This window comes from Capsaspora owczarzaki, assembly GCF_000151315.2.
Source record: "Capsaspora owczarzaki ATCC 30864 unplaced genomic scaffold supercont2.9, whole genome shotgun sequence".
Lineage (NCBI taxonomy): Eukaryota > Filasterea > Ministeriida > Capsasporidae > Capsaspora > Capsaspora owczarzaki.
In genome coordinates, this window is record NW_011887300.1 from 1152798 (window position 1) to 1176173 (window position 23376).

General features: G+C 51.7%; 7 protein-coding genes across 7 annotated transcripts; 3 read left to right on the forward strand and 4 right to left on the reverse strand.

Moving 5' to 3' along the window:
- Positions 1–115: 115 nt before the first annotated feature.
- On the reverse strand, positions 116–3216 carry CAOG_05739 (fidgetin-like protein 1). The gene is made up of 7 exons (XM_004346362.2): positions 3036–3216; positions 2543–2798; positions 1916–2398; positions 1440–1792; positions 1210–1315; positions 1031–1131; positions 116–928 (listed from the first exon to the last, which is right to left on the reverse strand). Exons 1-7 carry the CDS (start codon positions 3080–3082, stop codon positions 142–144), a joined length of 2133 nt encoding a protein of 710 aa, XP_004346412.2. The 5' UTR covers positions 3083–3216; the 3' UTR covers positions 116–141.
- A 483-nt stretch (positions 3217–3699) lies between these two features.
- On the forward strand, positions 3700–4339 carry CAOG_05740 (hypothetical protein; the record flags this gene model as incomplete). Its single annotated transcript, XM_004346363.1, has 4 exons — positions 3700–3794; positions 3895–3978; positions 4072–4155; positions 4237–4339. The coding sequence occupies 4 exons, from the start codon at positions 3700–3702 to the stop codon at positions 4337–4339; spliced, it is 366 nt and encodes a 121-aa protein (XP_004346413.1).
- A 52-nt stretch (positions 4340–4391) lies between these two features.
- Positions 4392–6824, forward strand: CAOG_05741 (hypothetical protein; the record flags this gene model as incomplete). Its single annotated transcript, XM_004346364.1, has 13 exons — positions 4392–4492; positions 4586–4669; positions 4762–4845; positions 4909–4992; positions 5080–5160; positions 5239–5319; positions 5396–5479; positions 5570–5653; positions 5739–5822; positions 5892–5975; positions 6051–6125; positions 6238–6700; positions 6804–6824. 13 exons carry the CDS (start codon positions 4392–4394, stop codon positions 6822–6824), a joined length of 1410 nt encoding a protein of 469 aa, XP_004346414.1.
- A 697-nt stretch (positions 6825–7521) lies between these two features.
- Positions 7522–8538, reverse strand: CAOG_08911 (hypothetical protein; the record flags this gene model as incomplete). Its single annotated transcript, XM_011272271.1, has 2 exons — positions 7522–8133; positions 8266–8538. The coding sequence occupies 2 exons, from the start codon at positions 8536–8538 to the stop codon at positions 7522–7524; spliced, it is 885 nt and encodes a 294-aa protein (XP_011270573.1).
- A 529-nt stretch (positions 8539–9067) lies between these two features.
- Positions 9068–11575, reverse strand: CAOG_08912 (hypothetical protein; the record flags this gene model as incomplete). The annotated part of the gene is made up of 2 exons (XM_011272272.1): positions 9068–11536; positions 11570–11575. The coding sequence occupies 2 exons, from the start codon at positions 11573–11575 to the stop codon at positions 9068–9070; spliced, it is 2475 nt and encodes an 824-aa protein (XP_011270574.1).
- Positions 11576–15001: 3426 nt separating this feature from the next.
- Positions 15002–17919, reverse strand: CAOG_05742 (hypothetical protein; the record flags this gene model as incomplete). The annotated part of the gene is made up of 7 exons (XM_004346365.1): positions 15002–15056; positions 15185–16206; positions 16293–16410; positions 16490–17099; positions 17182–17276; positions 17397–17725; positions 17872–17919. 7 exons carry the CDS (start codon positions 17917–17919, stop codon positions 15002–15004), a joined length of 2277 nt encoding a protein of 758 aa, XP_004346415.1.
- A 419-nt stretch (positions 17920–18338) lies between these two features.
- Positions 18339–19838, forward strand: CAOG_08913 (hypothetical protein; the record flags this gene model as incomplete). Its single annotated transcript, XM_011272273.1, has 1 exon — positions 18339–19838. One exon carries the CDS (start codon positions 18339–18341, stop codon positions 19836–19838), a length of 1500 nt encoding a protein of 499 aa, XP_011270575.1.
- Between the last annotated feature and the right edge of the window lie 3538 nt (positions 19839–23376).

The window sequence follows — 23376 nt, forward strand, 5'->3', positions numbered from 1 at the left end:
TAGGAGGTGTTTGAATACAAAGCAACAAAAGAACGAGGGCAATGCTCGAATAAAATAATCACAACAAGAAGGAAGAAGACAAAAAAAAAAAAAAAAAGAACAAGCTCGTTCGCTGGTTCTTTCTCATTCGCTGGTTCTTTCTCAATCGCGTGAAAGCGTGCTCTCATCCTGTTCACCAATGCCAGAGCTGCCAAACTGCGTGTTCCACTTGATGTAGCCCTCCAGGTCCTTTTGGGAAACGCTGGCACGAACCTGACGGAAGGCCTTGTCGAAATCCACATACTGAATCGGACGCACCTGGTCCGCCGAGATGCTCGACAAGTCACTGATGCACCGGATGGGTCCGAGGGCAGCCTCTTTGCAGAGGTGACTCATGTCTGCGCCAGAGTAGCCTTGCGAGCGCGACACGACAAGCTCGATTTCGTCGCCACTCAGCGCGTGGCCCTGCCGCCCGAGAAGATTCAGGACGATTTGGCGCCGTGCAGGCGCATCCGGGAGCGGAATGTACAGCTTTTTGACAAGACGACGGCGCGCAGCCTCGTCAATCTCTTGAGGGCGGTTGGTTGCGCCCACCACGAGCAGGCGGTCATCGTCCGATCCGGACGTCGCGCCATCAAGCTGGACAAGAAACTCTGTCTTGATGCGCCGCGATGCCTCGTGCTCGCCGTCTGAGCGCTGCGTCAGCAGTGAATCGATTTCATCGATGAAAATGACGGAAGGCTGATGCACTCGCGCTACAGCGAAAAGGGCGCGCACCATCTTTTCGCCCTCGCCGACCCACTTTGAGGTCAGGGACGACGAGCTGATGCTAAAGAAGGTAGCTTTGGACTTGACAGCGATGCACTTGCCGATGAGGGTCTTGCCCGTGCCAGGAGGTCCGAAGAGCAGCAGTCCTTTCGGCGGTCCGAGCAGGCCATGGAACAAGTCGCTGTTTGCACCACGCACAACAGATCGTACCAACGTAGAACATGAATAATGAGATCAAGGGCAGCTCAGAAATTGCATCGACAAGACGCTGCAGAGCACTTACGGTCGCAGCATTGGCCAGACAACCATCTCTTTCACGGTCGCCTTGGCAAACTCGAGACCCGCAATATCATCCCAATCTATGGGGGCGCCGTGGTCCATGATCTACAGAACGAGATAAAATTGCAAACGTCAGTGGCGAGTGGACAAGGGAGCGGATTCTGAGGCATCATCGCGAGTTACCTCGTTCATGATGAGCTCCACCATTTTCGGCTCAATGTTACGAAGGCGCTCGTCTTGCATGATCGGGTCGTCCTCCATCGCACTAGTAGGGCCACCGCTCGGAGGGCTGCAGTCGTTCAGGGTGTAGGATGAGCATCAAGAGCGAAACGAAAAACGAGAAACGAGAAACGAAAAAAAAAAAAAAAAAAAAAAAAAGTCCAAGAAACAAGAATCAGGCGTGGCTGGCTTACCGGCTGAGCTGACCACCTTCACCAGAACGTGGAAAGGGAGGAACAAACTTGGTTCCTGGAGTGCGTCGCGTTCCGAGCGCTTTGCGGGCGCCTTGGTTTGCGTTGTTCGTCTGCGGTGTCGCCCCGAGATTGTAATTGGGGACACTGGAGCCAATCTCCTTCATGAGATTGGAATGAGCATTACTTGAACCAGGAGGAGCATCGAATGAATTGTCGGGCTCGTCATAACGGCCTCGTCCGCGACCACGACCAAACGCCGAGACGCCACCGCGCCCTTGTCCACCTTGTCCACGCCCGCCATAGGCCGGGCCAGAGGCATTGCCGCCGCCTCGTCGAAGCTGCTGATTGATGATCTGGAATGAGAGAGACAACATGCCATGGTGAGCGAAAAAAAAGCAGCAGAAAAAAAAAAACACCAAAACAGCGAAGGCCACCCAAAAAAAAAAAAAAAAAAAAAAAAAAAAAAAAGAACTGACAAGCTGGTCCCTCGCCGTCACAAATTCACTTGGGGCAACATTCATTGGCTCGGTATCCATGTCAACTTTGTCGTCAGGAAGTTCGATTGGCTCGCGATTGAACGGTCGGCGCTCAAAGGTGTCGGCTGAAGGTTGACGCTGCCGAGGCGCTGTCGAGCTTGTAGCTGCACCAGACCCGGGCCACGATGGTGCCGAAGCAGTTGTCGCAGTGTTGGATGCTGCTACTGCTGGAGGAGGAATGGCTGCAGTCGCAAACCTGGAGCGTGCCGTCTGCATGGGAGGAGCGGCTGGGCGAGGAGCGCCATTGGTCTGGATGGTGCTCCCACCCCGTGCCACCGATGAAGACGTGGAATTCAACGACATGGCTGGCGCTTGCGGGATGGAGGTGTGGAAGAGACTCAGTGCAGGCGGGGTGAAGACGAGACCCGACATGGCTTGGACTTCCGCCAGCGTGAGCGTCGACACTGCTTGTCCCAACCCATCCTGGAAACACGTAGCATTTTGCAAATCACAGAAAAGAGGCGCATCACACCCATTCAACCATTCACAACGCACAGAGTGAGTTTGAGAGTTTGAGTTTTTCCATACACTTTGCATTGCAACATTGAAAAAGTTGCAAAACGTTACAGAGTTGTGATGCGCGGCTGCCGCGAGCGACGGTGCAAGCCCGCGATCCATTGTGTGTGCATAGACTGCCAGTGCGTGTCCGAGCTGCACCAGGTGCGCCAGCGCCTCGGGGTCGTTGCGCTCGCCCAGCTCGTGGTGGAGCAGTTGCGAGTGGGTTGCTTGCTCGACCATGCTCCGTGCTGCGTCCGCCGATCGCGCTGCGCTGACATGTGCTGTGCTTGGTTCAACCTGTTCATGCTGCAGCGCGAACAGCGCTCTGTCATCAGCAGCGCAATTCAAGGAAAAGTGAGCGAAACAGATTTTCCCGCCAAAAAAAAAAAAAAAAAAAAGTTTGGCGGCTTTTTTTTTTGTTTGTTTGTTTGTTTCTTGCGTTTCGAACGCTTGCGTTTTGCAATTGCGTGTGTGTCATGCTCAGAAGGGGGAGGTGTGACCCCCATGTGCATGGAAGAGCCGATTCGAGTGTGGCCAGCTGTGTGGCGGTGCTGAATCTCACCTTTGCCAGCGAAAGAGCGACTCGGCGGACTGGTCCAATGATGACATTGTTGCTGAGCTCGCAGCGCTGAATCTGGCAAAAGCACCTGCAAGTGAATAACAACGACTTGTAAACCGAAGAAGAGAGAGAGAAAGAGGGGGGGGGGAAAGGGAAAAGGGGGGACAAAAAAATGGGGGAAAAGTGAAACAACAAAGACTGAAACAGACAAAAAAAAAAAAAAAAGGTTGCTCGTTTTGAACTTGTGCAATCGATACAATGGAGCGCTGTTTGTTCGTTTCGCTTTTTGCTCTCCTGAAGGTTTCCAGTCGTCGTTCAGACTTGTCCTGCTTTCTTTTCCCAGTTCAGTTTGTGTTCTTCAGTCTTTTGCACTTTGTTCGTATTTGTATTGTTTTTTGTTGGTTTTTTTTTTTTTTTTTTGAGTCGCGGCTGCACTTGGGGCTCTTGCTCTGTGTTTGAGATATTGCTGTTGCGCAAAGAAGCGGAAGCCGCGGACTGAAACATCCTTTTTCTTTGTCTTAATAGATTGAGAACCAGTAATGCTGTCATATCAGAGTATGACTGAGAGACAGCGCAGGTTGTATGATACTGTCAAGCGCACGAGCGGACAGCTCGGGTAAGAGAAGGCCGTGTTTCTTTTGAAAGAGTGACGACGGGTATTGACGAAATGGAGGACAGGCTGCGCAGCAGCCAGATTGGCAATGCGGAAGCACAAGCGGTTGGCGAGGCACTCAAAGATAGCCCGACGGTGACCAAGGTCGAGTAAGTCACCTCGCTTTGCCTGATGCATGTGAATGGGTGATTTCAGCAGAGAACATTAAGAGTGCGAGTTCGTACTCACTGATGAGGGTGGGATGGACAGTCTGGATGAGAATCAGATTGGCGATGCTGGAGCGCGGGCGATTGCCGAGACACTCAAAGTGAACACGACGGTGACTCACCTCCAGTAAGGCATCGCGCTTTGTCTGTTGCACTCGAGTGGGTGGGTGATTTTCAGCAGAGGACGTTCGCAGTACTCACTGAGAGGGCGCACGGACAGTCTGCACCAGAATCAGATTGGCAAACTGGGGGCTGAGGCGATTGCTGAAGCACTCAAAATGAACAAGAAGCTGGCCACGCTCTAGTAAGTCACTTGAGTGAAGTTTCTAAGCGTGTGATCTTGCAGCCAGCATACAGAGTGCTCACTGATGGAGGATGTGGACAGTCTGAACAAGAATCAGATTGGCGAAACTGGAGCCCAGGCGATCGCTGAGGCACTGAAAGTGAATACGACGCTGATTGAGCTCAGGCAAGGCATTGGACGTTGACGGATGAATGTGAGTGGGTGATGCAGCGGAGGGCAATCAGAGTGGCTCAGTGATGGAGGGGACGGGCAGCTTGGGCACGAATCAGATGGACGATGGTGGTGTACGTGCTCTTGCTTTTGCACTCAACATGAATCATACGCTGACTGGGCTCTCGTAAGTATCTCACTTTGACTAAAGCGTGTGACTGGAAGGAAGATCGAGTAGAGGGAATTCAGAGTACTTACGGATGGAAGGGGATGTGGACAGGCTCAATGGGAATCAAATTGGCGATGCCGGAGCGGAAGCAGCTGCCGAGGCACTCAAAATGAACACGACACTGACCGAGCTCAGGTAAGTCATCCCATTCTTGTTGGTGCATATGAGTGGGCGTTTCGGAAGCGGGGTATTCCAGAGTCCGTCCTGATGATGGAAGGGACGGTCAGTCTGCACTGCAATCAGATTCGTCATGCCGGAGCGAGCGCGATTGCGGAGGCGCTCAAGGTGAACAAGTCCTTGAAAGTGCTCAAGTAAGGCATTTCACTTTGACTGATTCAAACGACTTGCAGAACGCACACTGATGGAGGGAACAGCTTGGAAATGAATCAGCTTTTCGATGACGGAGCAGAGGCGATTGCTGAGGCACTCAAAGTCAACACAGGGCTGACAAAGCTCTGGTATGGCATCTCGCTTTTGCTGACAGTTTCAGTGGGCTACTACAGCAGGGAGTTTTCAGAAAGCTAATTGATGCAGCAATTTGACAGTTTGGGCAAGAATATGATTGGCAACGCTGGCGCGCAGAAAATTGCTGAAGCACTCAAAGTGTCGACGCTGCTGATTCTCGAGTAAGGCATTTTCACTTTAGAATGGCGCGTATGAGTGGGCGATTCAGCAGAGTGGCTCACTGATGGAGGGACGGGCAGTCTGCAACAGAATCAGATTGCTGCCAGAGCGCAGGCGATTGCTGAGGCACTCAAAGTGAACACGAAGCTGAAGGAGCTCAAGTAAGGCACCTCACTTTGACTGATGCATGTGAGTGGGTGATTCAGAAGAGTGCTTACCGATGGAGGGGATAAACAGTCTGCACCAGAATCAGATTGGCGTTGTTGGAGCGCAAGCGATCGCTGAGGCACTCAAAGCTAACACGACGCTGACTTCGCTCTTGTAAGTCATCTCACTTTCGGTGATGCTTGTGCATGTTTGCTTGATCAGCAAATTGAGTTCAGGGTGCTTACAAATGGAGAGGACGGACAGTCTCGCGCGGAATCAGATCGGCGATGCTGGAACGCAGGCGATTGCTGAGGCCCTGAAAGTGAACACGAGGCTGACCGTGCTCCAGTAAGGCATCCCTCACTTTGACTGATGCATGGGGGCAGATAATTCCGCAGAGCGCACTCAGAGTGTTCCTGATTGTGAGGAGTAGTTTGAATGAGAATGAGATTGGCGATGCTGGAGCGCAGGCAATTGCTGAGGCACTCACAGTGAACACGAAGCTGGGCGATCTCTTGTAAGGCAGCCATCCCTCATGGGAGTGAGTGGTTCCACTTGTGTGCGAACTGATGGAGGGGATGAACAGTCTGAGTGCGAATCAGATTGGCGATGCTGGAGCCCAGGCGATCGCTGATACGTTCAAACTGAACCCGAGGCTGGAGTATATCACGTACAGTGTCGCGCGCTTTGCCTTTGAGCTAGGGTCAGCCATACACCCTGCTCACTCATTTGCATTGCTCGACAGTTTGACGAAGAATTACATTGACAAGGTTTGCGCTCATGCAATCCATGCATGCACGTACAGTGGAAGGGGAGCTTAGTAAGTTGTCCTTGCCTCGCCAAACTTAGCCACTGATACTCAAGCGAGCTTTTTCCAACCAATGGAGTGTCGGCTTCTGATTGCTCATTTACCTTGCTTGCGTATGGCACAGCACTTACCCCCAGATTAGCCCTCTCGTCATTTCAACACTTCCACAGTTGGTAACTGCTGACGATCTTGAGACCGTCTTTTGCTTGCTGACCAGCGGACCAGATCAGTCCTCATTTCTACCACCCTTACCAGCCGAGATTGCCGTCCTCATTATGGACGAAGCGCAGTGCTGGCAAGGCGTGCAGCATACCAAACGAGACTACTTGGGTCCGGACTATCCTCTCAAAGTCACAGTGCCTCAAAGCGTCAATGGAGATTTGACGCGTGTGAAAGCAATTCAAGTGGTTCGTGACGCCAAGAACCCATACAAAAGAGTCTGTCACGACGGCGTCTTTGATTTGATTGTCCGAGATGAGCAAGGTGCTGTTCGATACGAATGCGCTGCGGAAGCGACTTTTGTCGATTCTACACTCGTGTCCGCGACGCTCTGGCCAGCGAGTACTCCTATTATCAGGCAAATCCGCGTGGGTTGGCAAGTTCAAGTTCAACCCAGCAAGTCTCCCTATGATGTGCGATTCGAATCGCTCGTTGTTAGATGTAAGTAGAGTACCTGTGTCATACTGTCAGGACCCGCAGGGTCTGTGTTAAGATCCTGGACTGTGTAAGACCTTGGTAGGCAATATTGTTGTAAAGTGTTTTATTTCACTTTGCAGACTGAACTGCAATTCCAAATGCATGCAAACAAACAATACAAAGACATCAACGCCGAGTCTTCTTAGCAAAGAACGACCCAGCCGGGACCGCAGAGCCTGCGGGTCCTGACACTCTACCCCCTCCTGGTCCTCCCCTCGGAGAAGAGTGTGAAGGGCCCACCGGTGTGGACCCAGGACGCGACGTCGGCAACGCCGATGCCTGTTAGGATCCCGGACTGGACAGGGAAGGGTACTCAGGTGTTGGCGCAAGGCAGGACAAGGAATTGGGGATTTTGGGGATTTAATAAAGACAAGACAAGAAAGGATCCAAATCGAATCAGGTTGATCAAATTTTGACGACTGACAGACAAACATAGAGAGGGTGCTTCTAATTCCGAACAAAACCTATTTCGCTGACGCTTCGACATCCCTGGGACCTGTGTTGCTTTCCGTCTCGCCCGCGGAATGTTCATTCATGGTACGGTGTACCAGACACATTTTAGAAGTGAAGCAGCGGGCTGGGAGTTAAGATTCGAAGCGAGAACAGACAAAAATGAAACTCAAAAAAACAGAAAAAGAGCGGATTTTTTGCCCAATTTTCACAAAGCATTACATGGCACACAAACAACGTGTCGCAGCGCCTTCGCTCCACTTCAGTACTTGGTATAACCACCATTGGCATCTATCACAGCTTGAATGCGGCGCGGCATCGATGAAATGAGATCGCGGCAGACCTCTGGCGTGAGCACTTCTTCGTAGACCGCTTGGAAGCGTTCCCACAACGCGGCCTTGCTCTTGATCTCCCTCTCCTGGTAGATCTTGTTCTTGACCATGTTCCACGCATTTTCGATGGGGTTGAGGTCGGGAGAGTTCGCAGGCCAGTCCAGGACGGTGATCTGATTGGTTTCGAACCACTTCGCCACATCTTTTCTTTTGTGACAAGGGGCATTGTCATGCATGAAAATCATCTCGTTTTTGTTGTTCCACACGCGAATGCTTGCTAGCAACTCGCTCTCCAAAACTGAGAGGTAGGTGTCGCCGTTCATGACGTCGCCGACCTCGCAGAAAAGCGAAATTCCGAAACGAGAGATGGCGCCCCAAACATTGATATGGCCACCGCCGAACTTGACCGTGCCCTGCACGCATCGATCGGTCAACGTTTCGCCAACCAGACGCCATACACGACCACCGTTGTTGTTCCTGTAGAGATAGAGAGCAGTCTCGTCGGAGAAGACGACCCTCAGCCAGTCATCGACGGTCCAATGCTGATGAGCGAGTGCAAAGGCCAAGCGTCGCTCTTTGTGTGTCTCTTTCAAGAGGGCTTTTTTGACCTTCGCTCCGTTGACAAGTCCTGCACCATGCAGCACCCTTCTTATCGTGCATGGAGAGACACGAACTTTGGACAATGTGCGCATAGTGGCGGCCACTTCGGGTGCGGTGTCGGACTCATCGAGGAGGATCTGTGCTACAATGTTGTTGCGGTGAAATGACTTGAGCTTGCTGGGGCGACCGGGGCGGGGGCTGTCGCTCGTCGTCGCCCTTCCCGAGAAACGTTGGGTGATGCTGATCACTGTAGAACGTGGGAGGTGAAGCTGGGTGGCGATCTTGTTGTAGGAGAGGCCAGCATTTCGCAACGCGAGCACTTGACCGCGGACGACCTCCCTGGGCATCTTGTCCAGCACGGGCAGCGGTCTTTTTGGTGAAGTTGGACGCAGCCATACCGGGGGCTGTCTGGGAGCCACGCGGGACGTGGACTGACTGCGTGTGCGAGTCATGCGCACAAAAAGACTGAACCCAAACCAAAATTTGGGCGGGAAAAGTGAATTTTTTGAGTTTCCTTATATTTTTTATTTTGCTCGCTGCTGCTCTGATATGACTCACAACCCCCGCTCCCGGTGTTCATCAGACGTTCGGTACACCGTACCATGAATGAACATTCCGCGGGCGAGACGGAAAGCAACACAGGTCCCAGGGAGGGCGAAAAAGTGAAAAAAAGAGGGGGGGTCGAAATTTAATGATCGGGATAGTATTTGTCATCATCAACTCAGAAAATCAGACAAGACAAATCAGAGCAAGATAGAAGAAAAACAGGAAGAAAGACAAGGGTGAGAAAACATGCAAGACATCATTCAACGTGGCAGGTTGCATCCAGAAACCTGACAGATCCCCGCACAAAGGATCGCGTCGTCCCTGACGCGCTCAGGAATGGAGAAGCCGGGCAGCGGGCTTGGGCTTGCGAGGAAACTTGCGATGGAAATCGCGGACGAGGACCAGGAGGTTGGACAACTGGGACAAGGGTTCCCAAGTTGTGTCGGAAGGGCTGAATCCTTCCCAGCGGCACAGATAAAAGAAATCATCACCGCGACGCTCGACATCGAGAATGTCGGAAACCTTGTAAAGGATTTCGCCATCAACGATCTCAGAGTAGGGGAACGGCTGAGGGCGAGAGGAGCCAGAGCTGGAACGGAACTGTTTCAGAAGTGAAACGTGGAAGGTCGGATGGATCTTGAGGTCAGAGGGCAGAGACAGGGTAAAGGCAACATCGTTGACCTTGGAAGCAATGGGAAAGGGACCAATCCACTTGGGGTGGAGCTTGTTGAGAGAGCGGATGTTGGAAGTGCTGAGGAGAACTTGATCGCCAACTTGAAAATCCGGAGGAGGGATGCGATGCTTGTTCGCATGCTTGGTGTAAGCAGACACAGCAGACTTGAGGTGGTCACGGACATTGGCTTGCACATCGGAAATGTGCGCGAGGAGACTGGTAGCATCGGGAGAAGGAGTCAAAGCGGGAGAAAAATCGAAACGCGGGTTGAAACCAAAGTTTGCATGGAAGGGCGAAACACCGGTAGAAGACTGGACGGAAGAGTTGTAGGCAAACTCGGCGAGATGAAGGAGATCGGACCAGTTGTCCTGGCCAGCAGAGATGAAGCAGCGAAGGTACTGCTCGAGGATGCGGTTGATGGCCTCGGTCTGGCCGTCGGACTGGGGATGATAGGCCGTGGACAGGTTGATCTTGGTGTTGAGGCTTGTGAAGAGATGATTCCAGAGGTGAGAAACAAAAACACTGCCACGATCACTCACAATATCGTCAGGGAGACCGTGGTAAAGGAAGACGCGGCGGATCAGGAGATCGGCGGTGCCGAGAGCGTTGATTCTCGTGGTACAGGGCATGAAGTGGGCCATCTTGGTCAGGCGGTCGACGACGACGCAGATTGCATCAAAGGAGTTGGAAGGGGGAAGCTGGGTGATGAAATCCATGGAGATGGATTTCCAGGGGTGCTCGGCAATGGGGAGAGGCTTGAGGAGGCCATAGGGCTTGTGAGAGGAAGTTTTGCTGCGGATACAGGTCTCGCACGATTCGACATAGTGCTGGATCGTATCGTGCATCTTGGGCCAGTAGTAGTCACGCTGGACTAACTCGATGGTCTTGCGGATGCCAAAGTGACCGGCAGCATAGCTGTCGTGGCGGGACTCGAGGACAAGAGAACGGAGATCGGCCGAGTCAGGAATGTACAAGGCCGACTTGAAGTAAAGGAGATCATCCTTTGTGGTGAACTTGGGGAAGCGGGAAGGATCTTCAGCGATCTCGAGTGCGAGAATGTCGGTCGCTAAAGCCTGACGGACGCGGGACAGGAAGTCGTCGGACATGACGGCAATGAGGAGTTTCTCGGGAAACATGGTGGTCGGAGTCTTGACCTTGGGGTCACCCACCCCCGTCGAAGAGGAACGAGAGAGAGCGTCAGGAAGAGTATGGAGGGTACCAGCGCGGTGGTAGACGAGGAAGAAGAAATCGGCGAGCACTTGGGCCCAACGGGTCTGGCGCGGGTTGAGGAGACGAGCGGTAGACCAGAACTCGATGTTTTTGTGATCGGTAATCACCTTGACAGGAACCTTGGCGCCGAGGAGGTAGTGCCGGAAGACCTTGAAGGACTCGACAATGGGACAGAGCTCTTTGTCGTAGATGTTCCACGCGAGTTCAGAGCCAGTGAATTTGCGGGAATGGAAGGCAACGGGATGCGCAACGCCATTGTCATCGAGCTGGGACAGAATGGCACCGAGAGCAAAGTCGCTGGCATCGGTCTCGAGGATGAAAGGCTTGGAGGGGTCAGGATAGGCGAGGACGGGCGCGGAGGTGAAAGAGTGCTTGAGGAAGGCAAAAGCAGAGTCGCATTCGGGTGTCCACTTGAAAGGGACATCCTTGCCGAGGAGCTTGGTGATGGGAGTAATCACACCGGAAAAGTTCTTGATGAAACGACGGTAGTAGTTGGCAAAGCCGAGGAACTTCTGGACGGCGTGGACAGTTTCGGGCACCGGCCAGTTGAGGACTGCAGAAAGCTTGGCAGGATCGATCTTGACGCCATCCTTGGAAACGATGTAGCCAAGGAAGAGCACCGAGTCGGAGTGGAAGACAGATTTTTCCAGCTTGACATAGAGCTGGTTGTCGCGCAGAATTGTAAAAACACGGCGGACGAGAGGGACGTGGTTCTCGAGAGTGTCGGAGTGGATGAGGATGTCATCGAGGTAGAAAACAACACCGATAATACCTTGGAGAAGAGAAGCGATGAATCTCTGGAAGCAGGCGCCAGAGTTGATGTGGCCGAAAGGTGCCACCAGGAATTCGAAGAGGCCAAGTTGACAGCGGAAGGCGGTCTTGTACTCGTCACCCTCCTTGTGTCATGCCCCACTGGCATGCCCACTTACTTGCATGCATTACCTTGTATTGTTTGTCATGTCTCCCATACTGGGAATGGTTCATTCGTCAATATACCTTTATTCATGAACATTGCCTGACAATCGACGCACCTTTGCACTGACTCTGACAGCTGGAGACTTCAACATCACCATGGACAACACATCAGCAAACCGGACGAGCAACAGCGACACGACCGACTCGGTCCAAGGCCGCTTCCGCTCCCTGCTGTCCCGGCTGAACATGCGTGATTTACTCGACGAAGTTGACCGCAAGAACGCCCCACTCTTCACCTGGGAACGCGCGTCTCAAGGCAAGACGGTTGGCTCGCGCATCGACTTCATCTTTACGTCCGAGGCAGTCCAACTCACCGGGTCCAAGTACCAAGCGTCCCACAACTCGCGCTCCGACCACGCCCCTGTCGTTGGCGAGTACTGCCACATCCTAGACAAGCCGCGCCCGCAAGCGCCGTTCCGTCTCAACGACACCCTGCTAAACGACCGTGCTTTGACCACTTTGTTGTCCACGAAGCCCGAGCTCTCCAAACAATCCGAGAACCGTTCGAGTGGGAGTTCTTCAAGGCAAGAGTCCGCTCCTATGCTCAGAAGCGTGGTGCACAACTGGCCAGAGCGCGCAAGCAGGAAAACGAACTGGTTAGCCGAAAACTTCGGTTTGTCGAAAAGAACCTCGCGGACCCCAACACCCCAGAAGAGGAAAGGAAAGCGCTCCTCTCTGCGCACTGCCAGAGCAGAAAGCCGACGACGACCGCTCGGCTCAGGGGGCGCAAGCGAGGTCTATGCGGAACTGGCGAATCGAAAACGAAAGACCGACCAAGCTCTTCTTCGCATTGGAGCGAGACAAGCGGAAGAGCCAAACCATCGACCGGCTCGTGTACAACGGCCAAGAAGCGACTGAACCAGACCAAATTGCCAACACTCTGCGAGACTTCCTTGGCACACTCTACGCCAGCGAGCCCACCACTCAGGAAGACAGTGACACGGTTCTGGAAGCGGCTCGCCCCAGCTACCGACTGACTAGCGACGAACAAAGCAAGCTAGGAGCTCCACTCACAGACGCTGAAATTCGGCTTGCCATCGAACGGACTCCTAAGGGCAGGTCGCCCGGCCCAGACGGACTCACGCCAGCATTCTACGCAAAATACGCCGGCATCCTTGCTGCTCCCCTGGCAGCCCTTGCCAATGTCACGCGAGACAGAGGCAGGCTCCCAGAGTCAATGATGCGTGGCCATGTCAAGGTCCTGTACAAGAAAGGCGATCGAGCTAGCGTTGAAAACTACCGGCCAATCAGCCTGCTCAATGTCGACTGCAAAATCATCTCACGAGCATTGTGCAACCGACTCGCCAAAGTCCTGAGCAAAATCATCCCCGTCGCTCAAAATGGCTTCGTCCCAGGACGCACAATCGACGCCAACATCCACCTGTTCAGAGACATCCTCGACCTGACGCGCCACCACAAAATCCCAGGGCTCGCGGTGCTCCTGGACAGCCGCAAAGCCTTTGACCGTGTGGCTCACGACTTTCTGTACCAAGCAATGGCGGCCTACTCAATTGGCGACTCATTCATCTCGTGGATGCGCCTCCTCAACACGGGGTGCCAATCGCACGTAGAGAGGGTGCTTCTAATTATGAACAAAACCTATTTCGCTGACGCTTCGACATCCGCCCCTTGTTTCGATAGTAATACATACTACATGGTTTAGTGATACTATGTTCAGACGGAGGGGTCGATCGCACGTGCCGGGTCGGTAGGGCGCCAGTCGTCAGTTTTGCTCGTTTTGCTGGACATGCATTACGCTTGTTCACAATTAAAAGCATTTCGCTAGTGGAGGCGCCCATACTCATCTGAGCGGCCCCTCGCCCTACTGGGCATGTGACATCAACCTAGACTCTCCGACTGGGAGCAAAGAGAGGGCATGGAACATCGCCGGGGTGGCTGCAGGCCCGTTGAACAACAATATGGCCGGAACAGCCCGAAACTGCATCTCGAGCAGACGCGGTCCTAGCCGCCTCCTTTTGCGCGGAAAGTGATACATGCGACATGTTTGTTTATTCTATGAACAGGCGGGGGCGATGGTTGCACTGCAGGAGCAAAGTCAACGCGTTGACAAGTTCAGCAGTCGCGACGGTGCGTGCCCAGCCTGAATCGACGTTTCGAGCCCCGCTCGTTGTGAAATGCAATCGCATACATCGTCTTCGTGATTGTGCATGATCGCGGGCTGGACGCACATGCGAAATTTTTGCATGATGGGTCGGGCTCGAGTGAATGCCCCGTCGCCGCCGCTCTGTGTCACTGCGCCGCACGTGCACGACTCTATGATCATCAGAGTCCCACATACTCCCATCTGTATCATTATCGGCGCCGGACATGGCGCAGGAGCTGTCCAGGGCTGCGGTGCTGTTCAGTGCGCTTTGCCTCCCACAGGACCAGCGCTCACCGTCTGCACCGACACTCGTAGAACAGCTCTGTCGCCCGCCTACTTTCCTCCATCAATAAAATAAGACTGGTTTTACTATAATTTCAAGCGGGGAAGCGGATTAGAAGCTTCTACATCGACTAGTGGCTCAAAAACACTCTTGTTCACAATTAAAATCAGGGGCGTAATGGTGGCCCACTCAAAAAATCTTGTTCATAATTAGAGACGCCTTTCTAGTGTACAACGCCACAGTCTCACTCCCCTTCCCCATCCAAAGGTCGGTGAGGCAAGGCTCAGTTGAAGCACCACAGTGAAAAAAGAAACCGTTTTACCGGTCTTCCCCATGGCGTCGAGCTCGATAAAAACGCGTCCCTGGGCTCTGTGCCTTTGACAGTGTATTGTCCTGCATGTGTACATTCGAACACTGCAACGAGCGTTCGTGTAGCTCCATCCAGAGAGCAGATCCAGGCGAAAGCAGTTTAGAGTGTCTGGTGCAGGCGTGTTTTCCGTCGGCTGTGTGATTTTTTTGATTTTTTTTCGATTTTATTTTCATTTTTTCGATTTTTGCGAATTTTTCTTTTTCATTTTTTGTGGCAGTCGTCCCGTTTGGGATTTTTTCATTTTTTTAATTTTATTTTTGATTTATTTTATTTTATTTTTGATTTTTTTCAGTTCTTTTTTATTTTTTATTTTATTTTTGTGTTTCATTGTATTCCTACCAATCATCAACGATGCCACCGGATGAGTATAAACCGATGGTCGGCGTGTCCGAAGCCTTGTGGCACAACAACAGGCTTTACCCCAGCCGCTGCCAGCAATACATTCAATTTCAACAAACCGGGCCAAGGGACCCGCGTCGGGTTGAGTTCGGCGATACACTGGGTTGTTCCGCCAATGCGATGCTTCCTCGAGAACGAACCAATCCTGCACTTCCGCCAGACATTGCGTGGTTTCCTGGTCGATCAACGTGCGTGTGTAAAACGCACGAACTCGAAAATAGTGTTCCCTGTCACATGTGAGAACGGTGTTGGTCCCAGCAATTGCCAACGTGCACCAGCGGGAGCCTGCGTACGAAACCATCATCTTCATGTGCCTGGCAGCCACCACACCATAACCGAACTGCTGCACGAGATATCTCTCGATGTATTCGTTGACCAAATGACGTCTGCGCTTTGTGTTCGCAAATTTGTACACCATGCCGCAGCCAGCGGTGCTGCTGCGCTGTGAGGGGGAGTTGTTGATCACCTTGTTCACGAATCGCGTTAGAATGTCGTTTTGTGTGCCGGGAGGAATCTGCCGGCAGAGCTCGTTGACTTTCCTCTCAAACACCATGGTCGAGACGTGCGCAGGAGGACCGTGTTGCCGACAAGCCCATGCAATGTGAGTCAAATGATGCGTGGTGATTGGCATTCCGCAAGGACCATTGGCCGCCGTGGCGCTTTCAATGTAGCGTTGTATGACCAGCTCGATCGTTGGGATTCTGCTGATGTCGATGGCCTTTGTCACGCAGATGAACACGATGTCGGCCATATCAAGCCACATCAGATGATACCCAGGCAAGCCGGCGATGTCTGCAAAGATCCATCTTGCGCAGACCAGCACGAAATTCAGAATCTCCTCGCCCGTGTACAAACCGTGCTGTGTCGACACTTTGCGAGGGACTCGCATGGCAAAGGATGGCCAGGTTGCCTCCTTCAATAAAGAATCCAGTTTTGCCAGTTTTTTCTGTTTGGCCCGTGGGTCGGTGAGGATCTTGTTAATTGTGTTGCTCAGAAGTCGCTTGCAGCTGCCAAGCAGAACACTGTGCAGCGTATCCAACGAGCACATACTCCGCTCAACGTTCCCGTTGTCTGGAAAGTTGGTCAATCCCCGCAAACAAGACGCGCCACCGCCTGGCTTGCGCTGGGAATGGTCAATGTAATCGTAGTTGGCGTATTGCGTGGCAGTCAAATTGCCCCAGTTGCGATGATGGCCGCACTCGCAAGGGCCGGCTTTTCTCGGACAGTAGTTGCATCCTAGCTGGGCCGAGTGGCCCATGATGTGCAGCACCTTGGCACGAGCGGGAGAATCCATTGACAGGAGTTGGATTTGAGCTTTGACACGTACGGCGGTCTCAGTGAATGCATTTCGCAAGTCAACCCCGCGCGACGACAGCTCGTTGACTTCCTTGATCAGGGGCGCCATCAGCTGGTCTAGGTTAGCTAGCTCAGGGCCCTACGTCGGCAAGGTCGGTGACAACGAGTCAGTTTGACAGCGTCTCAGTCGCATCAATAAAAATTAATGGCAAAAAGTCTACCTACATCAATGAGCGACGACACCCAGACACAGTGCGCTTGGCTGGCCAGCGTCGTATTTAAATTGAGCACACGCACACACACAGTGTGCATCTGGACGCTCGATGAGTTGAATGCTTGAAATCTACCAAACCAACCATTGGAAGTGAGACCATCGTCTCCCTCCCACATCTGTCTCGAGCAAATGCTGACAACCAACTGACCCGTCGTAGAACAAGCAAAGTGACAGATTCCATGGGGATTCATGGAGGAAGTCGAGCCGCGATGACTTCTGGAAATGCTCGCCTTGGAGGGGATGAGTCTTTTGAGGCAATCCTGCAGATTCCTGAAACACGGCGGGCCACTCCCTGAACAGGCGGTCGACATGTGTTGCATCGTTCAGATCACCATATCGATCGATCAAGCCTTTGACCAATTCAGGGTCCTCAAACAACTTGGTCAGCTGCGGCTTTAGCGGAAAATACACAAAAATACGTGCCGAAACAAGCGTTGTGCAGCGAGGATTACTATCACACTCCAGCTTGTCTTGCTGACGAGTTGATGGCGCCTCGTCGAGGATCCAAACGCTGGCTCGGCAGGTGTAGGTCACGTTCCCACACGGACAGAGCTTGCACATTGACAGAGCTTGCTGAACCGTAGGATGGCATCGACAGCCAGTATGATACCACACGGCAGTAGCATAATCGGCATACTTGCGTTGGAGGCTGGCAATACGCTCACATGCATTTAGCTCGGGCTCGGGTGTTGTCCGCTGTCCAACCATGGAATCGCGCACGAGGGCCTGCTGAAAGTAGTACGGAGTCGCAGGTATCGCTGCCAGAGACGAACAAGATGCGGTTAGTGAATGGGACGCGTGACATCGATAGCAAGGGCAGCTGCGTTGTTCGTTTCGTACCCGTGGCGCGAAAATGGTCGTCAAACAGCTCGTTTAGTTTCTGCTCCTGCTCGTCATTCAACCCGTGCGCTCGCATTCCAGTGACCACGGTCTTTCTGAGATCATTGTTGTATCGTTGGAGGAAATTGTCCAACCCTGCGAGGGTCTGGCTAAACATCCGGAGTGTTGACTTACTCCGAAGGCAATGTAGGCGTTCCATCAGCTCGCCCATATACTCATCGGCCTCCGTGTTGGGCGCAGCGGAGTCGGTGTCTTTCTCCGCTTGATCCTGAGCCATGGCAAACGCATAAGCTCGAAGCTCGTCGACAACGTCGATCGCGAGCTGCTCGTTGATCAAATCCTCGCTCTCGGCCTCGCTCTCGTCGTCGTCGTCGTCGTCGTCGTCGTCGTCAGAAGAGTCACTCTCGTCCAAATCGATCAAGTCCAGCCACCGGTCTGAAACGAATGCATCAGGGTGCTGCATGTCGTTGGTATCCATGTTGCTGAAACCCATGTCGTCGTAATACATGTCGCTGTCATCAACGTCTGCACTAGCACTGTCAAACTGCAGTGAGAGGCACGGTCTAGCCAGCTGGCAATGCTTCGCGTCGTACCTTTGGTTGTCTTGTGTATCAGCATGTTCTTGCATGGCTGCTTCTCTTCTCGGAGCCGTCTGTGTCATTGGGACAGAGGATGGGGTATTCGACGCACGCCACGAAGCGTCCAGCCAGGCGTCGAGCCAGGCGCCTTCCACACCATCGGCCCGTAGCTGATTGTAGACTTGAGCCAGGCACGCAACTCCGGAATATCCTAAGTGTCGCAACTCGGTTTTTCTTGTGGTGGGCTCCGAAATTTGCCCTTTAATACAGTATTGTGCGTCCGAAGATGAAAACTGCAATATGAGTTTGGAAATAGAAACGGACGATTTGGTTTTTAACCATTTGAAATGGTACAAATTTGTAGTGCGATTTTGGACAAAATGCTATCGATTTGGTTTTTAAAAACACGAAACTGTCCAAACTGCGCCCGAGTTGGTTTTTGCCAAGATAAGGTCTGGTTTTTTGGCGCGAAAAATTTGGAACAAAAGCTTGAAACTGAAAATTCGCACTCTTGGTTGGGAAATTGCCACTTCATGTTTGGGATTTGCAAACACCCCCAGACGAACCTGCTCTGTAGCCATGCCCAAACGTCAAAACGAGGCGCAGGCCACCGAATCACGCGCGCCGCGGAAGTGTGTCCATCTAGAAAACCCCGAACGGAAGCGGATCATCGACTTGGCTGTTGATCGCGCCTTGCCTCTCGTCACGGTCGCCAGCATGCTCCATCACCCCATCAGCACTGTGTCCAACGTAGTGCAACGTTTCAAGGAGCGCGGAGAGTGGACGTCACATCACGTCAATCCCAAGGGATGCCGTGTGCTCACAGCGGAGCATCTCCATTTTCTCGAGATGGAGCTCGACAAGAACGTCAATGTGACCAATCAAGAGCTCCAGGACCTCCTCCTGACGACATTTGGCATTCAAGTGCATCAAACAACCATCGGGCGTGCCATTTTACGACAGGGCTTCACGTTCAAGCGCGTGTACGAGCAGGTCAAGGTGAAAAATTCGCCTGAAATCAAAGCCCAACGCAAGAAATGGGCTGAGCTCTTCGAGGCTTTCCAGACACCTGTGGATCGCTTGTTCTACGTGGACGAGAGTGGATTTAATGCGAATCAGCATCGAACGCGAGGTCGATCTCGCAAGGGCGCGCGCGCAATCGTTCAAGTTGGCAGTATTCGTGCAGCGAATTTCACGCTCATTGCAGCGATCGGAATGAGCGGCGTTGTGTTGAATGAGATCCAGCTCGGAGGCGTGACTGGCCATGTCTTTGCGGAGGCAATGACGAAGCTGTTTGACAAGCTCGAGGCAAAAAACGCCGTCGACACCGCCGCGTCTGGCATCGCTGTGGATGAGCTCCCAGTGCAACAGCTTGAGCCCGACCTCCCCCTTACAAACGTGGTTGAGGACAGTGTGTCGACCAGTAATGCAGTTCACGTGCCACTGCTGGCATCCGGTGCAGCGTCCTCGTCCCAACCACCTGCCCCTCCCGCTGCAGTTGTGTCGTCTGCTGCGTCTGCAGCTGGCGGGTCAGCTCCTGCTTCCACCTCTGCTTCCACCTCTGCTTCCACCTCTGCTTCGACGACCAGAAAGAAGCGCCGTTCTCGTCGCAGGATTCTCGACGATGATGACAACGATGATGGCGGCGTCTACGTTCCACCACACGAAGAACTCATTCAAGACGAGATTGATGAGCACAATGACAATACTTCCTATTTCGTACCGAGCGAAGAGCACCCAGGTGTCAGCTTTCCGGGACATCATCGCTACAAAGCCTGGATCGTGCTCGACAACGCGCGCATTCACAAGACACCCGAAGTGCGCGAGCTTTTTGCACGCCGCGGGTATGGGATGCTCTTTCTGCCTCCGTACTCATCGTTCTTGAACCCGATCGAGTATGTCTTCAACCAAGTGAAGGCTGCGTTCAAGCGCTCCCGGCTGGAACCGAACGAAACAATCTCAAGTCGTATTACCGCTGCTGTTGGTACCGTGACGGCAACGCATTGCCAAAACACTATCACGCATGTTCAGCTCAAGTACTTTAATGCTTGTCACGAGATGCACGATGTGCTAGATTAGTTGGCGTGCTCTCCTTTGAAAGCTCCCTCAATGGCGCCCGCTCGCCTGTTTTGGGTGGTCGTTTGATGTGATCGTCCGTGTCATGTTACATGTATAAATACTGTATTGTTGTACATCCATTTCACATCATGTTTATTCTGCAACAAGCATCTGCCAAAGACTAGTCGATGGCTTTCAGGAGAAAACCCCACAGTCCGGTCGGCCTTGCGTCCTTGCTTCACTCTACCCGTAAACCTTCATAAAACAAACATAGTTAAGCCTATTTATACATGTATGTACATGTATTGAGCGTATGCAAGCTGGAGCGCTCCACTGTGGAGTGCACATTGCGTTGTCATTGGTGCTGCAACTGGCTGGTCGTTAGGAATGATCGGAACAATCCACTCGGCATATACGATTGCCACCAATTTAATGACACTATGATAAACTATGCGAATGCTAATGCTTACACCGAAATGGCTCGTGAGTACGAGCCCTGGGTGGTAAAGACGTCGCTGTGGAAGTAATCCATCAAAACTGTAGTTCGAGCTCTTCCCGAGCCCTAGCTTTCCCGCTACTCACCCCAGCATCTAATGACCTTCCAAGATACATGATTCAATTCAAATACTTCCTGAAGTTGTTGGTAATTCTAACATCTCAAGTGGGTTAATTCGAAATACAAGCTTGCAAAAACCAACTCGTTGAAAACCAAATCGAACGCACAAAAACCAATTACGGAAAAAACCATTTTTCTCGCACTTTCAACCAAGCTACTTTTTCCCAATCCGATTTTCCTCACTTCGTCCGCTCTAATTTCCAACCTCGCCTGCTGTGATTTCGACCTCGACTGCATAATACTGTATGCTCCACAGTGCAATTGAAACAAGTGCAGACGTACTTCTCCCTTGGGAGCAAGTTATCACGGACATGTCTGGCGCAGACAGCCTGTGTATGCCACACAAGCGGAGATCGTGGATCTTTGTCGAATATCGCTGTGCAAGGCCCGCAGCCGCAACGGAAAAGGACGTGAAACAGATTGTTCATTGTGGACTGCGCATCCTTCAATAATTGGACGTGTTTCCTGCATCCATTTCTCCCAATCGGCATGGAAAGGTCAGCCTCGAATCTATCCTGTATTGATTCAAATATAATTCATGACCATATAGTCAAAAATCGGTCTCGGTGGTAAGCTCTAGCATCGCAAATACGTGTGCAGAATTCTGCGTGTGACAATCGAGGTCGATGCCAGCTGACAACCTCGTTTTCCGGTACACTCCTGGGACGGAGTGATTGGCAGTGATATGTTCTTTGCGTTTGTGCTATGGTTGCGGTCAAAATAGTGGAGACTGGTTTAGCGCATCATCAGCAAGTGCGCTGTGAACGTAGCAGTTTCAGTCGGATTCATTCAAAGTATCGCCCATGAACATGTTCTCATCATTATCGAGAACTACAACTGTCCAACACAAGCATGCATACTTGTTACAATTATACACATCATAATTGATCATGAGCTGCGAGGTAGAGAGCCGTAGGACGACCAAAAGGCCGTTCCAAAGTTGCCGGTAAACTTTACGAGCGAATTACCAGCTCCTGCTTGCCGCAATCAACCAGCCGATTGGCACATTATATTCTAGAGATTAATTATGTGATTGTCAGACTGACGGGACGTCAAAAAGTCTTGTGACGTTTCACATTTAGGCACTGATGCATCAAGTAGCGTTTTGCCCAACCAGACAACAGTTGAGCCGTCACTGTGCATCTTTCGCACCTGACGAGGTTCGATTCCCTGCTTTTGCTCTTTTTGCCTTTTTTTTTTGACGATGGAAAAAGCAATGCACTCAAACAAAAAAAATAAAAGAAAAAAAAGAAAAAAAAAAGAAAAGAAAAAAAAGAAAAAAAAAGAAAAAGAAAAACCAATGTCACTCCAATGGTTTTATTTTATTTTGTATTTTTATTTATTTTATTTTATTTTATTTTCTGCACCACAGTCTTTGTATTTTTTTTATTTACTTTTATTTTATTATTTCATTGCAAAAAGCATTGTATTTTTTCTTTCTTTTGATTTGCAAATGTCGAATCAGCACCAACAGATTCCGAGCGAATCGTATCTCTTCGCATTGCGGGAACGTAAGTAATGACCAATTACAATCGTTCTCCTCCTGAGAGAGCAATTCTTTCAACACACATCAGAAAGAACAAAGAACACGCATGGTGAAAGAAAAAAAAAAGAAGAAAGCAAAAAGCGCGCGAAAACGAACTTTCAGTTTGCTCTCGGTCCTGCAGATCAGCAGCCGTTCGCCGGAGCGCGCTGCCGCCAAGCATATTGTAATTGTCATGGCTTCCTTGACGGAATTGCGTCGCGATTGGCGTGAATTCGGGGAACGCGGACGCTGGGGAGGGTGAAAAGGGATTTTGAGCTTCAATTTCAATCCAGTTTTTGAGAGCACGGTGTTGAAACTGATAGTAAAAGCGCGGGAAACACACTGTTCTTGAGATGGTGAATTTTCAGCAAACGAAAATTCAACTTGGTTAATTTTTTGATTGGGTTGTTCGTTTGGATGTGTGGATCAGATCAACAAGCAAACCTTGAATTTATTTCAAGACTGTCAGCGGAGAACCATGCACTGAAGTGTGAGATCGATACACTCAAGAAAGATAACACTCAACTGACTGCTCGTATTGGAGGTCTGGAAGCCCTGTGCCGCGAGAAGGATGCAGCGTTTGCAACACTCCAACAGAGGGCCGAAGCACACGCCCCGTTTAAGCTCGTAGGTGACTCAGATGTGTGCAAACAAAGAAGTGTAGCGTTCCTTTACTGATCATCCTTGTCCAAAGGAAATTCCCAAAGGCATCAAATTGATCCAGTTACTTCGGGAGTTCTTTCGGCAAGACGTGCTAGAGAAGTCTGAGTGGTTCAACGTTGCCTATTCGACTAAGCTTTGTGCGGCTCCATCAAGCAGTCTCGATGACCAACAAGCAGCATTTGTAGCTGCAGTTCACGGAATATTGGCGAGATTCCTTCGAGACCGACAGCAATTGTCGAGCGCTGCGTGGATCGACGCTAGGACTGCACTCTTACACAAGGTAAGGAACGCGTGGATATGCGATACCAACCATTTGACTCTGACACGACATGTTCCTCCACAGATATACGACTCGTATCGTAATTCTTACAAGGGAATCGTCGCTTCGAACACCTCCTCAACAGCAGCAACTCAGATCGCAGCTACGGTCGGAACGGAGGCAGGCTCTGCAGAGCTTCCTGTGAATGCGTCGTCGACAGCGGACGGGTCGCTTCTTGTGTTGGCAGCGGAAGCGTCTCTTCTCGTGCCGGCAGCGGACGATGTAAGTCTGCCGTCCGTAGCGTTCGCTCTGGTCAACAATGAAGCAACAGCCCAGTCCACTCTTCCAGCCACTCCAGTCGTGGCGGATGCGGCAACGGCAATGGATACAGATGCACGACCAGCAGCTGCTTCACACGCAGGAACAACCACTCTCCCACCTTCGACCGCATCCTCCAGCACTGTGGATGTCGACACGCGGGAATACAGTCGCAGTC

Coding starts and splice junctions, on each gene's coding strand:
- CAOG_05739 (XM_004346362.2), bottom strand. CDS start 3,082: ATGTCATCATTGGACCAGTCCGCCGAGTCGCTCTTTCGCTGGCAAAG. Junction 2,399..2,542: donor CAGCCGCGCATCACAACTCT/GTAACGTTTTGC, acceptor ACGTGTTTCCAG/GATGGGTTGGGACAAGCAGT. Junction 1,793..1,915: donor TGACGGCGAGGGACCAGCTT/GTCAGTTCTTTT, acceptor CTCTCATTCCAG/ATCATCAATCAGCAGCTTCG.